The 15,001-nt window shown below is 42.1% G+C and overlaps 1 protein-coding gene across 4 annotated transcripts in view; it reads left to right on the forward strand.

Moving 5' to 3' along the window:
• Positions 1 to 13,930, forward strand: part of ttll7 (tubulin tyrosine ligase-like family, member 7) — a 76,976-nt gene extending 63,046 nt beyond the window's left edge. The window contains exons 19-23 of one of the 4 annotated variants that reach the window (XM_034230009.1): positions 433 to 593; positions 3,136 to 3,309; positions 4,629 to 4,726; positions 11,283 to 11,387; positions 12,215 to 13,930. In XM_034230009.1, the coding sequence (XP_034085900.1) occupies positions 433 to 593; positions 3,136 to 3,309; positions 4,629 to 4,726; positions 11,283 to 11,365 (516 nt within the window). In that variant the 3' untranslated portion in view covers positions 11,366 to 11,387; positions 12,215 to 13,930. The other 3 variants (XM_034230012.1, XM_034230010.1, XM_034230011.1) reach the window with 3 other exon arrangements.
• Positions 13,931 to 15,001: the final 1,071 nt, after the last annotated feature.

The raw sequence follows: 15,001 nt of genomic DNA on the forward strand, positions 1-15,001 counted from the left end.
ACAATATTTGAGAGAAATGGTTATTTTGTGTATATAGAAAATGTTTTAGATCTTTGAGTTCATCTCATGAAAAATGGGAGCAAAAACAAAAGTGTTGCATTTATATTTTTGTTCAGTGTAGTTTCAGGATGTGTTCAGGGAAAACATTATGTGCATAAAATACTATATGTGTTGGTGTGAAGTGTGTGCGCTTGTTTATTCATTAATGCACCTTTGCTCTCTGTTACTGAGTGAATGCATTAGCCTCTGTGATTGCTCATTTTAAACGAAAAATCTTACGGTTGGAGCAAATGCCAACTCACGCATATCAAATAGAAATGCTGTCACCTTTTGTGTCGCAGCATTCATTTCCTTCATTATCGCATGCTTGATTTCAAGCGTTCTTTTTCTCTCATTTCCTCTCCCACATCTCACTATCTCTGTCTCTCTCAGGTCTTGGATATTGTCCGTACCAATGTCCGCTCAGCGCTGCAGCGGATCTGGAGGGAGCCTGACGTAGACAGTCTCCACCTCTACCGGCTCTTTAACCGCGTCTTCAACCGGCTGCTGTGGAGCCACGGACAGGGCCTGTGGAACTGCTTCTCCAACACTGGGTAGGCCAGCATGAGCAAGTTATACACTGGGAGGAGATGAGAGGGGAATGGCTAGGTTCACAATCCAAGGTGGTATGAATAGGCCGCCCTTATTGAGAGAAGAAATACAAGATATGTCGATATTATGACTGCTATTGGTGACTTAAACCAAGATCAAACATGAAAAATCGGACGATGTTGAAAATGTCAAAGTATCACTGAGAACACTCTTGATGTTCATTCACTAACTCCTCTTAATGCTCACATACAAATGATCATACTGCAGGCCAATTACTACGCTATTCATTATATAACCCTGCTCTTTCATCTCCATACCTTCAAGTTCACGCTCTACGCAATCTCCCCATGTCCTTAAGCCCAGTGTTTTTCAATATATCATTTTCAGTGACAGCAGGGATTTATATTCAGTATGACGAGGGAGGCAACAGCATCTGAATGACAGAGAATGAGTGACAGACCGACCAGACCCCGCTGCACCTTCCTGAAAGCTCTCGGGGATGAAAGAAACATGTTACTCCGTGGAGACGGGGTGCAAATTAAGGTCACAGATCTGGGCTGTTAATCAGAGCTTTTTCACAGGTGAGAGCAAGAAAAGGAGATGGGAAGAGTGGAAGCAGGAAGGAGGTGAACGCAGGCCTCTTAGTTCTTTTACTATGGTTTGTTATCAGATACTTTGAAGTTTTCATTTGGCTTCTTCTTATTTATTTTTCCTACTTTTTTGATGTAACAGTAAGTGGCTTTCTACAAGATGAGTCACTGCAGGGAGAGCCAACTTGATCATGTTCTTATATAAACTCTGAAATGGCAGAGGCACACTCACGCACACACAAAAACACACACAGTAAACTACTATTTGCATGTGTTATTCACTTCTTAAAACACATATTTTGCTTCCCTAAAAGATGTATGAAGCCTCCACACATGCACAGGCATTAGCCCTCTTAAACAGAGCCACACATGCAGCAAAACACACACACTCACACACAATTCCCTGTCTACGCAACCCTGTCATGCAGACAGCTGCTGTGCTGGTAGCTTTTCGTCTCGTCTGTGATGAAGGTGTGACCTTCCTGCATCTCCTCCTCTCCATATTCTTTACAGTTCAGTTGTTCAGTGACCGTGTTTCCCTCGGCACAGAGGGCTCAGAGGGTGTAACTGAAGTCGCAGCCCACAGCTCTACATGTTCTCCTCCCTTACTTCATGTCAGTCGTAATTGAGGGAGAGAGAGGAAGTCAGTGAGCAGGTGACAGAGATGAAGGGGGGGATAAGCAGAATGAGAGAAGTCAAGTGACCCGGTGACAGAGAGACGACTGATTGAAAATGAGACGAAGTAAAACAAAATGGTAGCGTTGTAGTAGATGGCTGGGTGGATTAGCCTAGCCTAGCCTCGCCCCCCACCCCCAGTATGATGCGCCCCATGCAGCTTTTGTCTGACTGCAGCCTGCCTCCATGATCCAGCTAGCTTGGTAGCCTTTCGTCCTGGCTCCTCCTTACAACAGGCCATGGCCCCAACATGGATGAAACCAACAGGGGGGGCCCGATGTCACGCAGAGACGGAGAAGCAGTGCACCTCCAAAAGCATGCTCCAAATCCGAGTGCAGCCCCCCCTGTTCCTCTAGGTCTCGTTTGATATTTTATCTAAGGGACTTAACAACAATCAAACGGCCTAGCAGCTATTGTGGGCGATGAATTCAACAGGCTTTGAAAAAGACTTAGAGAAAGAGAATGGAAACACACACAGTTTTGAGCCCTTTCAGAGGAAGCGCCCCCCCCCCCCCCCCCCCATCTCCCGTGGAGAGAAAGGGGGTAGACATCAAACGTCCCCCCTGGGGTTGTGTGTCTCAGTTGTGGAAGCTCTCTCACAGTCAGGGGTATGTCCGGGGCTGTAAAGGGGGTTAACTGTACTTGGATTTGTTTTTATCCTTCCTCTGTGTGTCTCTGTGTGTCTGTGTGTCTGTGTGTGGGCACATTTTCATGCACACATACATGAACAGTAAAAGCCACACATTAGATAACATGTTTCCATACATATGAATGGATGTTACTTAATCTGTGTGCCTGCATCATGCATATTAGTGTTTATTTCATTAATGAAAATAATGACAGGCATGTGTTTCTTCCAGACTTGATTCCTATTTATAGGGTAGTCAGATGATGATAGGATTACATTTTATATTAAATAAGTTTGACTAAAAGGACAACATTGCTGGTTTAGGCTCAACAAAATTGAATACAAATTGATGACAAAAAAAGTACATTTTGACACATTAAGAATCAAATTTGAGAAAAAGCTGACAGCTGAAATAACAAGACAAACAGTTTTGAGTTTAATGTGCTACAATTAGACTAAAGCTATGAAAGATGCAAATGATTTAAATGTTACTGAATTGTAGTCAACAGAACACGACTCAATCGCAAAAAGCTGCTAAAATAACCACTGGAGATATAGGTTTTGTTCATATTGGTGAATACATTGTGACAGAGACTCTGACTATGAACTTAATGTCCCTCTCTGTGCATGTTCTTCCTCTTTGCTCTCCAGTTCTTCGTGGGAGAGCGTCTTCAGTAAGAGCAGCGAGGTGGTGTCCCCGCAGGAGCTGCAGTGCTGCCGCCGGCTGGTCCAGCTGTGCAGAGACTGCCTGGTAGTCGTCTTCAAGTTTGTCTCAGAGTCCCGCGGCTCTTTGACCGGACTCAGCCCCGAATGGGACGACACCAGGTGAGAAGGACACCCAAGCCTTTGATGTCTTCCCACTTAGCTCTTATTTTTTGAAAGATTCTTATATCTTTCTTGCTGTAATATATAGTTCATTATGCAGTAGAGGGGCTGGATATGCTGCAGAGACACAATGGGATTCAAGATCTTACTGGTAGGTCCCCGGTTAAAGCTGTGTCTTTGTTCAAGGCATTAACCTTGTTGCTTAAAAAGTCTTCAGTTTTGGAGTTTATTTTGCTCTAGTTTACACAAATGTTCATAAAAGTATCAGAAATATCACAACAAACACATATTAGGAGCAGGAAAATAAGCCCATCGGGATACTGAACCTGGGTTAGATAAACAGAAGACGCCCTTGGTGTTGGGAATATTTATTTTGTTCTCTTCTTCTCGTTGATATTTTGGTCCAGAAGGAAACTGGTTAAAGCCGAGTTTGTTAATGCATAACAAGTAACATAGATGTCTCAATACACTTTGGTAAAACTCCCTTTAGAAGGCACTGAAAGAAGACACTTTGACACAAAGACATAACACTTTGGTTTCAACCGCTTTCATCATGAAACCTCTTTCAGAAAACATTCCCCCTTTCCCCTCCATGGAGACTTAGAGCCATCATCCTAATCACATAACCTCCATAAAACAAACAAAAAAAATCTGCCTCATTCTATTTTTAAGGTTGGTCCCCGCAGGAGACAGCAGCTCAGGTTTGGAGTGAGCAAACTTTTAAAGAACATGTGCTTTGGGCTGGCAGACAGGGAGGGAGGAGGGCGAGGAGAGGGGAGTGAGGGAGTGTGCCGTTAACAGGAAATAATGGCCCACAGATTAGCGCTCAGGTTAGCCCGAGGCCCCCCGAGGCCTGCTTAATTCAATTAGAGCCCAGATGAGCCTGTGTAGCAAATGACCTTATGAGAAAAAGAGAGCGCTCTTTTTTTCCTCGGGCCTCGCTTTACATGATTCATAACTCTTACGCATATTTAAACAGGCTATCACTTTGCGCCTACAGTATGAAAACCTTAGCTGTTAAAAGAAAAAAGCATGTGGGGTTTGTGTACAATTGTAAAGCTCCTTATGTTTTGATTAATCTGGCATTGTGGCTATTGATTGTTTTATCATGGGTATATTTGTTTTGAGGATAGATTCAGGATGATACATTAATCAGGGGTATATGGGAGGACTAATTGGATTGTATAACTCGCAGGCACACAAATTAACACTCTGGTGTATCAGTATGTTTGCAGTAGGTATCCTTTAGAGTCCATAAAAAGCATGCATTGGTCTGTCTCTCCTTATTTTTTCTGTGTCTATATATGTCTGTAAAAAAGCTTACCATTTGCTGCTGGACCAGCCTCTACCCATGGCTCCACCACACCTGCTGCTGTCGCTGCCGCTTCTTCCTCCGTCTCTTCGCCCCTCAACGCAGGTCTCTTGCTTGGTTTAGTTCTGCTAAACCCCCCATCCTCCAGCACCGTCCCCTGCTCTCTTCTGCTCCCCCCACCACCTCATAGCTGTAACCAAGGCTTGGTCCCACCTGCCCAATTATGGTTGCTTTAGCTGCACAACCAACAGTCTAGCATGGCCTCCTCTCCTTTTCCCTCACTAATATACACAAGTTTTAATTGACTTATACAGCATGATGATCAGATGTGTATTAAACCACCTGATGCCCAAAACAATAAATGATGGATTTGAAAGGAAAGAGATAGGAGAAGGAAGCATATGAAGACTGTTTGAAGCACTGTTTGTCTATAGCGCAACCATCCGGCCAGCTTGCTGTACATCACCAGCCCATCACCCTGCTTCCACATGCTTAACTATGCCTTTCACTCAACGCTTTTATCAAGAGCATCTTACCCTGAGTGAATTTTCAAAACGAGTGGCCTCAGTGGGAACTGAGCACCTCACCTGCACCGCATCAGTGTCAACCTAAGCACCGCACTCTTCTTGTCAGACAGAAAATGGCTCTGCTTGCATCACGTGTTTTACAGTTTCACAACACCAGCGGTTCACATCTCTCCATCAGGCATGCAGGGAAGAGTCGCAAACCGCCGCCACTTCAGATGGATGAGAAGCAATTATGATTATTCTCTCATTGATGCATAAGTTTCTATGAGAGGGTGTGCGTCTGCATGCACATCATGTGGCTGTTCATCCGTCCCTCCTTATTACTGTGCCCACATCTCACTGAGAAGTACATTTAAACCATAGGTTATGTTTGAAACACTACTTACATGCTCTAAAATGTGGCTCTAAAGAGATCACATCCTTACATTTCCAGTCCATCCTTCCTTCAATAATTCTTAATGATTTCCTATTGACATGGGAAACACAAAATAAGGCAATTTAGTACTAAAAACTTTGGAAGCCACCCACTGGTTTCAGATTGCTGAAGCTTCGCATTAGCTACAGCTGAACTTGTTCATGTATCTAACATTAAAAGAGGATTGTTAATGTTGTCCTTTTTGTCACTAGCATTAGTAAGGCCACCATTGAATAAATGCTGGAACTCAATAACTTGGCGATGGAGGGCCAACATCCAATGAGATGGTTTGTTTTAAATGCTAAGCAATGTGATATATTCTAAATATCTAGCTACGGACCAGCCTTTTTTTAGAACACTACCATTAAGCACGATCACACATGCTTAAAAAATGCATTGGCGAATATTTACCTCCCATTTTCCATTCCATGAGAGCGCAGGGGCAAATAAAACATTCACTTCAGGGAACAAAACTCATTTATATCAACTTTGACCAGCTTCAACCAATTGCCCGTACTTGGCACCGTTTAAGCAAACAAATCTAATGCTCGTAAAAAATGAAACAAGATAATTTCTCTCCTTTTGTTCACTGTCTTGCTGTTAAATGCATTTGACCCGGCAGCCATGTTAAAAACATTCAAGCCAAACCCAGACACTTCTCAACTGACAGAGCAAAATGTTCTACATTCTTCTGCATTTGTGTGGACACTCCCGTATGACACCTGTTAACTATTTATTCATCTATTGAAGGCTGATTTCATTGATGTCTTACAGTTTACAGTTAAACAATTCAAAAACAATGTCATATCTGAAAGACCTGTTTGACAAACTTCCAAATTCTGGTTAATGTAACTACTGAAATCAAATATAAAATACTATAATAAATCATACATAAGTGTAGCTTCTGAATACCCACACCACGCCGTCTCTTGTGCATGCACACACGCGTGTAACACATACACTCACAGAGCTCTTGGCAGCCTTTGGCACACATCAAAGTGGGTCTGCAGGCCGGGGTCTTCGGGGTCTCCATTGTTGACCACACCTGCCCGGTCTAGTTCAAGCATCCTTCCTCTGCTGAGTGCCCTGATCAGGTGTGTCAACAGCCCCATGAGTCTTAGCAAAGTCCTTCAGAAGGCGTGGGCAGATGAGAGGAAGTCGCCAAATAGCTACTCTAATGACTTTCTTGTTAAGCCTGGAAAAACTGTCACTGCCCAAAGACAATTTTCCCATGATGACAAAAGTTTCAGATTCTATTAACTTTCATCAGTCTGAAAAGTGCGGCAGTAATTAGGGTTAATTGGGGTGTTGAGCTGAATGTGGGTTGCAGATAACCTTCAAGCCTCTTTGTACCTCTTGGTGTACGATTGCGTCAGCTGCTCTCCATCCTAAGTCATGGTATTTATTTCTGTCCGTCCTCCTCTTAATTTGCTGTGGCAGTTGCATATCGATGGAGCACTCAGGGGTGGCATGGAAGGCCTGTCAGTACAAACAGTGGTAGATTGTAGCTTTGCATGTAAAGAGCATCTTTCTGTCTCCCTGTCAACTGATTGGTTGAAGCAAAGCACAAGTGCATGAACAAGCCTCCCTCTGGCTTTCAAGCATGCACGTTGTTGCCAATACCTTCTGATGATCAAAAGGAGGACGGACCTGGAAGATATCGGAATGAGAGTCCAATTAAATATAGCCTGCAGAGACAGCAGCCACTTGGACGTGAGAAGCCCTCCTACCCAACCCCCCGCCACTACCAGCAACGTGATGCTATCTATGAGCAGAATATTCTCAAAGTGAATAGCAGAGGATCTCTGAAGAACACACACTCGGGCCCTCGATGAATGTTCAATATTTGATATTCTTTCTTTTTTTAAATATCTTTTTTAATGGCATTTCCATACCTGGGCTTGGTATTATTCTAGTAAAGGCCTTATGGAAATAAAGGGGGAAAAATCACACCACAAATCCATGAACAGAATCCCAATGGATGAACACGTGGAATCTCATGGAAAAAGATGGTGGGGAACGGAAACATGAAAAATGTAGAAGAAATTAATCCAAAAGGTGACACATAATCATGGAATCAGTACTGTAAATGGCTTACAGCAATCCTGCTCACCTGCTCTCTTGGGTTTGAGTGTGAGAGTTTAAGAAGTAGTGGCGGACTGAGCCCTTGTTCGAGTCCAGTCAGAGAAGAAGAAGATGTGCTGGAGGGATTCCTACGGCCCACTTGAAGCTGCTTCAAGGACACTCTTGTTGAACTAAATTAAGTTAATTTAAAGGCCTTCTAACTCTCCTGAGTCTGGGACTGTGTGGAAGCGGACGCCCCATGGGCTTTTTTTTTTCTCTTTCCGGTCGACTTTAGAAGAAACTGCTCGGCTAATTTGTTCAAGAGCTATTTCACAAGGAGAGAGAGAGAGCTGTCAGAGAAAAGTATGCTATCTCTGCACCAGTTTAAAAGAAGATATTATTTCTTCATTCTGTAATCCTTTGCCCCAGTGGCTCCCTTTTGATTAGATTGTCACATCTTTAACATTTCCACAGGGACTATTTATTTTGTCCGTTGTACTCATTTAACTAAAGGAGTATTAGATTTATTTTTTATTAGCTAAAGATCCGTGCTGCATTTGCAGCAATAAGGTCACATAATGTACGCCAGGGCTATTCAATTAGTTTGGAATGGGGGCCGGTTGATGAAAATGATCCAAAGCAAGGGGCCGGGAAAAAAATGGCTTGAAATATGAGCAATCATATTAAGAGCTTCAGATACAGTAAATACTACAGCAGGTCACCCTTGAAAAAGAGATCAATGATCTCAATGGGATTCACCTGCATAAATAAAGGTTTGAAATGAAATGAAATGAACAGCATAGTGGAGTGCATATATTTTGTTTAATTAAATCAAACATAGCCCCAAGGCCTTTATAAATGGCAAGTTCAGAACTCAGTACATGTGAAGCTAATATAACCATCAACATCATTAGATTATCTAATAATTCACACAAAATAGCAATTTAGGGCCATACACAAACAAAAGTGCATATTATGGTATAATAACAATAAAGACAAGTGAGCCATACCACATCAATTGCTTAATTAAAAGCAAAAACAATTATCAAAATACTTGTCTTAATTACCAAACCACAACACACAGCCTTTTAAAACTCAAACCTTTTTTGATTAACATAGTGATAACTGTATGCAACCAACTTGGCAGATATGTGCCATCTAATGAGAGAAATGGCATTTTTTCGATTTAGCAAGAGCAGGGAAGTCGGGAGTATACGTTGTCATGGCAATACGCATACAGTGATGCAGATGCTGGTCAGTGAGGGGTGCTCGATTATTAGTTTGTATGGCATTCATTTGTGAGAATGCCGATTCGCACGTGTAAGTCGAGCCAAACATTGTGAGGACAAAAAGTGCAAGACCCCTTGAATGAGGGAATTTCTCGTGGCTGACTTCATGAGTCCAGAACTTTTCAGAACCTGCCAGCTGAAATGACTGTCGCAGGTCATCTGATGACTCAATGTCAATGAGTTTGAGTTGTAAAGACGCCTCATTTAATGTCATAATCAGCTCCTTTGCTTTCAGTGCAAACTCGCCCTCTACATTCACAGAGAAAGGGTCCTTCACAAATCTCATCACTTCAGTCGGGAGACTGAAATGTTCAAACCTTGCGGCAAAGTTGGTTTTCAATGCGTCCATAAATCCAGTCATCACCTCTGTGATTTGTAAACCTGCAGTGCGCAGTGTTGGAAAATGGAGCATTTTGCCGGGACATAAATCCGCAAAACAAAGTGGGAGCTTTTTTTTTTAAACGCATGGAGTCTCTCCACAAGTTGTGTAACCATTTTATCTCTGCCCTGCAGCTCCAAATTGAGTTGGTTCAGATGTTGGAAAATGTCGCTCAAAAAGCAAACAGCAGCGTAAAACTCATTATTCTCTATCAGACACAGAAAGGCGTTGGCTTTTTTATGTTTTGAATTGCGGAGAAACGCCATGATCTCCTCCTTAAGTTCACAAAATCGTTTCAAGACGTTTCCTTTGCTTAGCCATCTAATGTCACTGTGCATGAGCAAATCATTATATTGAGCTGACATGTCTGACAACATCTGGCGGAAAAGACGGTGCTGTAAACTGGAGTTACAACGAATAAAGTTAATAATCGCCATGACAGAGTCCATTGTTTTTTTAACTCACCACTCAGTTTTGCGCACAGGAGGCTTTGGTGGATGAGGCAATGAAGCGATCTCAACTGTGGAGACACATCTGCCAGCCTAGCGGACAGTCCCCGTGTTCGGCCCGACATCCGTTACAAGCATGTTAATACGATCCAATCCCAACTTGTGCCCCTTGAAAAACGAAACCACTTTGTGGAACATCACCTCACCGGTCGTGTGTCCATCCAAAGGAATTAATCCAAGTAGATCCTCCCGAAAGCACTCACCATAAAAAAATCTAACATAGAGGCACAGCTGTGCAACATCGCTGCTGTCAGTGGATTCATCAATAGCTAGCGACATAACCTCCGCCTTTCTCAGTTTGTCCAAGAGAATCTCAAAAACGTCCGATGCAAGGGTCTCCACTCTCCTTGATGTTGACGTGTCAGAAATCAGAATGTTCTTAATTGAGTCAATAACGCTTTTTCAGATTTTCTCATCTGCAACCACTTCCTCAATTGATGCAAGCATACACTCTTTGACTGTCTCTGCATCCGTAAAAGGCCTTTTCTTTTTGCCTAATATCCAGGCCACTCGTAGGGACGCTGCGGAAGCTCTCTCTTGGTCAGTGCAAGCCCGAAACAGGGAGCTACGTCTTTGGTCATAGCACGAAGTTAGCCCCAAAATCTTCTGGCGGCGAGCATCAGAGCCCGCTGGAAAAGTGGCGTCAAAGTTGGCGTGAGCTGTCTTAAAATGCCTTCTCAAGTTGTACTCTTTACACACCGATAAACACTCATTGCAGATTAAACACACGGGCCACTGACATTTACACACAAGTAGGCTACTTCTCTTTCCACTCGCTGTTGAATTGCCGGTTTTTGGTGTCAAGCTTTCGTTTTTTTAATGTAGAAAGAGACATTTTGATATCCAACTATGCTGACCAGGTTTGATTAATCGTACCATTGGCACGAAACCGCCGAAGGTGCACGAGCTTGTAGTGAAAGGCAGCGTGAGCCGCGAGGACGCGCAGAGACGCAATAAATGACAGGAGTTGCTAGTAGGTGGGTTCGAAACCCGAGCCCGCCAAAGTTTTCAGGCAATGTCTTCCCCTCTATCTCTCAATGTAACACCCTCTCAGGAATAAAGGCACTCTGGCTCAAAACAAAAAAAATGTTAAATGAATTTTTTTTTTAATTAAACTTTAATTTTTTTACTTTTTAACATTATACTCAAAGGGCCAGTAAATATCACCCGGGGGCTGGATTTGGCCCGCGGGCCGCCAATTGAATAGCCCTGATGTACGCCATCCCAATATGACTGCCGCAAAAGAATGTAAGTCACTCTTCCAACTGATGAGTCTGGAAGAACTTTCCCTTGTCTCATGTTTCTGAACAGTAACCCAACATTTGCGTAACCTTCCGTTAACCTTGTCCAGGATTTGATCATATCATCTGACATTGCTCTGACAACCATATCTGACTCATTTCCAGTAGCTAAGGATCATGGGAGCAGGGTTCAGCCCCTCCTCACTCATCTCAACCTGACGCTGGTCTCATTCTCAGGTACTGGAACGCTGTTAGCAGGAGCTGCCTCACTGCTCTGTCTCGGTGGAAGGTGTCATAGAAAAGTCTTAGAAAGATACTGAAGCCTATACCACGGAATGATAGGTGAGGATATTATGTTCATGATACCAACGATTTTTTTTAAAAAAGGGTCGAGGGTTGAAAAATACCGTTGTCCTGAAAGAAAAAAATAGATCTGCTTCTGCCTGTATATGGTCAATAATGTATCATTCTACAAGCAAATACTGTACATCAATAATGCATACAACCTAATTAAGAACGATTGTAACTGAGAGTACGGTGTAAATAGAATGTTAGATTTGGTACATTCCATACAATTAAAGCTGTAATGATTGATCAATTATTCAATTGTTATATATATATATATATATATCAAGTATTGTGATGATGGGGTAGTCAAAATGGTTGATGATAATCACTGATAATTCTTTCGAACCAAAAAGACGATGAATTGCTGTTTTCAGCTTCATATGAGAATTTTAGGCTTTTCTTTACCATAGATTGTATTACAGTGAATATATATTTTGGTTTTGGACTGTTGGTCAGACAAAACAAGACAAATCTCTGTGTGTGTGGTAAACAATAAATCTTAATCTTAAATTGGCTGTAGAGGCAGCCCCACACAACCCCAAATCATATGTATCTCACAGGTTTTTTCAGTTTTTTCTCCCATTTTCAAGGGGAGGGTGAGGTTTTAATATGTTGAAATCACCAGGTCATTATAAAGTTTAAAAGTGCAAACAAAGACAGCCATAAAACTGTAGAATCAATATATGAAAGGTGTGCAATATGTGGTGCCAAACACCAAGGAGCCCTGACCTCTAAATAATGAACTTTGCATATCTGATCCTCTCATTATCTTCATCCTTTCCCTTAATCCCACAATCCCTGGTTTCTGCCCGTCTGTCCAGGTATCTGCTGCCAGTGACCTCTCAGTTCATCATGAAGTGGCCTTCGTCCAACTTTGGCCGCATCTCCTCGGCCAGGCTACGCTCACGCAGCCTTTTCGCCGCCAGGATGGGCCACTTCTGAAGTCACCATGGCAACTCTGGCTTTCAACACCTCGCTTTTTGACCTCAATCCCTCTCCCCTGACTCTCACCCAACCACTCTGATCTCAGCAAGTCCGGCGCCACAACCTGGGCCTAAATCTTTGAAAGATCAACAAAGAAAGTCCGGATGATTTGGGATTTCTTAAGGGCCTCGTTCAGTTTAGACCTAGACCAGCAGACCACCCGCACCCCCGACCCCAGTTACATCAGACAATGGGTTTCCCCCTTATCTCATTGTAATTGCTGTATTATACTTACTCAATGTACAGTTACAAGTCATGGTACTGTAAAAGAAAAGGATTACAACTACTAAACAATGCAAGGATTATGTATGTTGTAAGGTATTCCATGAATGCAGTGAATGCAGTGACGCAGAATGCATATGGAATGATAAACAAAACTATCCCTTTTTTGATAAAGTGGATCTAAAAAAAATAAAAAAGCTTATTTTTGCTGGCTGTAATTAGTTATATTATGTCAGAATTTTATTTATTTAATAACTTATATCAGAGGCTTTATGTTTCAACAGTCACTTTATGTTTCAGTTATTACAGTGGAGGTGGTGCCCAGGGAACTGTGTAGCTTCTGAATGCTAACGCTTCATGTTTTACCTGTGTGATATTAAGGGCAGCACTGTAAAGCAACGCAATGTTAAGAATGTCAATGTAGTAAAGCCAAGCCTCTTTGCCTCGTAGAGAGAGAGCTGACAGCGGCCACAGCGCAAAGGGCCAAACTCAAATGTTAAGAGAGCACCCAGTTCCTAATATGCACTTTGCAGTATGTTACAGAAAGAAGAAGTTGGTGCACATTTCAGTAGTGTTTGCATGTTTAGAATGTAGTCCCTCGCCCGGATTTAGTGGTTAGAAGAGCTGCGCTTGGAATATACTTGAAGTTTTGTGTTGTCATTATTAATTATTATGTCTTTGTATCGCCCCTCACTCAGAAGGAGAGTCTTTTAGATTTGTAGTCTGGAGTACAGATGTGTAGAAGATAATAAGGATTTGTTGCATCACTTGCAGATTGTGCGGCACGTTGAATGGCTAATAGGCCCAAATGTTATGTACTGTAACCACGGTGATTTGCCAGGGACAAGCAGCCGCAGCCTTTTTTTTTCACCGCACTCTAGGTACAAGTGCCAGGGAGATTGTGGATGTGCCAATAATAACACATCTACTTCATGTGTTCAGTTGGGTTTTATTTAATGTTAATATATCATAAAACTACTGTAGGACCTCAGTTAAGTACAGTATTTAATGTCAATAGGGAGAAACGCAGTGTTATATGATTTGTAGTTTACTTGGCTCTGTGTACTACCCCCCGACCCCCCCCCCCCCCCCTCCCCTTTGATAATACTAGACATTTAAAGACAGCAGTGTTTCAGCACACGGTGCATTCTCTAAGCCTGACTAACAAGTGTAGCAGCAATGCTACGCTAAATCTACTCAAACCCCCCCAATACACTGAACATCACAATGCCAAATGTCTTTTTTTGCCTGATTTCATTTGTGTTAAGATATTAAGTATTTTTTTCATTAAAGGTGAGATATTTTACATAGCAATAAAAAGTTTAAACACACGCATTTTCTCTTTTTGTCATTTGTTTTCTTCAAGTAGACATTATTTGAACCAAAAATTAATTTTAACCTGCAGAGAGTTTCGAATTAACAACTTGGTTTCTCTCTATTTTTATGATGCAACAACGGTCCCTACTGGAATTCAAACGGGTATGTTGTGGTGATCAAAACATAAAACTGCTTTAAAGGTCATGAGATAAATCAATGCAGCACAGACTCACATTCAAGGTCATTGGTAATGGTGCTAAATTCTCCAAATCCATGATTTCATTTGACATTTCAGTTTTAGCTCATGAATTGATTCGATTTAAAATAATATTTGTTCTGCACTGAAAGCTATAGTATGTCGTAAGACTATTGAGGCTAATTTTGTAAACATTATGGAGATCATCACTTTTGCCTATAATTTGAATATAAAACTAATTTTAGACTAATACATTTAGCCAATACAATTTATATCAATTTAAATTATTTATTAATATTCTTTGAAAAATTTGCAGTGTATAAGCAACAGTTTTTTTTAACAAAAAATAAGGAGCACTTTCAACCTGATAGTCTGTTTAATTAACAATTAATTATCTGAGAATCAATGAAAGTAGGAAATAATAAACAAATAATTGAGCTAACTCAAGTGGAACTAATTAGAACCATTGAATTTAATTGCTCTTGATTCAATGGTAATACAACTTCCTGTCCACATGATATTATTACTCGAGGAGCTCTCAGGCTATCTGGGTCAGCCTCTGGGTGATATCACATTTCACACCAGAGGGGCCTCAGCGGACAGGTGACACTCCTGAACTGTCACTCGCCTCCAAAATGGAAGGGCTTCTGGGTGTACACACTCTCATCTTGACCCCGAAAGCCTCCCTGCACGGAGGATCATGTGAGCCCCCACGCCTTTGCTCAACAAGAACAGAGTGGGTTTTATTTAGACCTGGAACAGCAGCATGGGGTCCAGCTTCTTGTGACCTTTTCACCCCCCATCCCTCTCTCCGTCCCTCTTTCTGTCAGCAGAAGAGGTGCAAGGCCATGACCTTGAGGCTCTCCGGCCTCTTCTATAGCCGCAGCCC

The sequence above is a fragment of the Gymnodraco acuticeps genome, unplaced genomic scaffold, assembly GCF_902827175.1.
Source record: "Gymnodraco acuticeps unplaced genomic scaffold, fGymAcu1.1, whole genome shotgun sequence".
NCBI lineage: Eukaryota > Metazoa > Chordata > Actinopteri > Perciformes > Bathydraconidae > Gymnodraco > Gymnodraco acuticeps.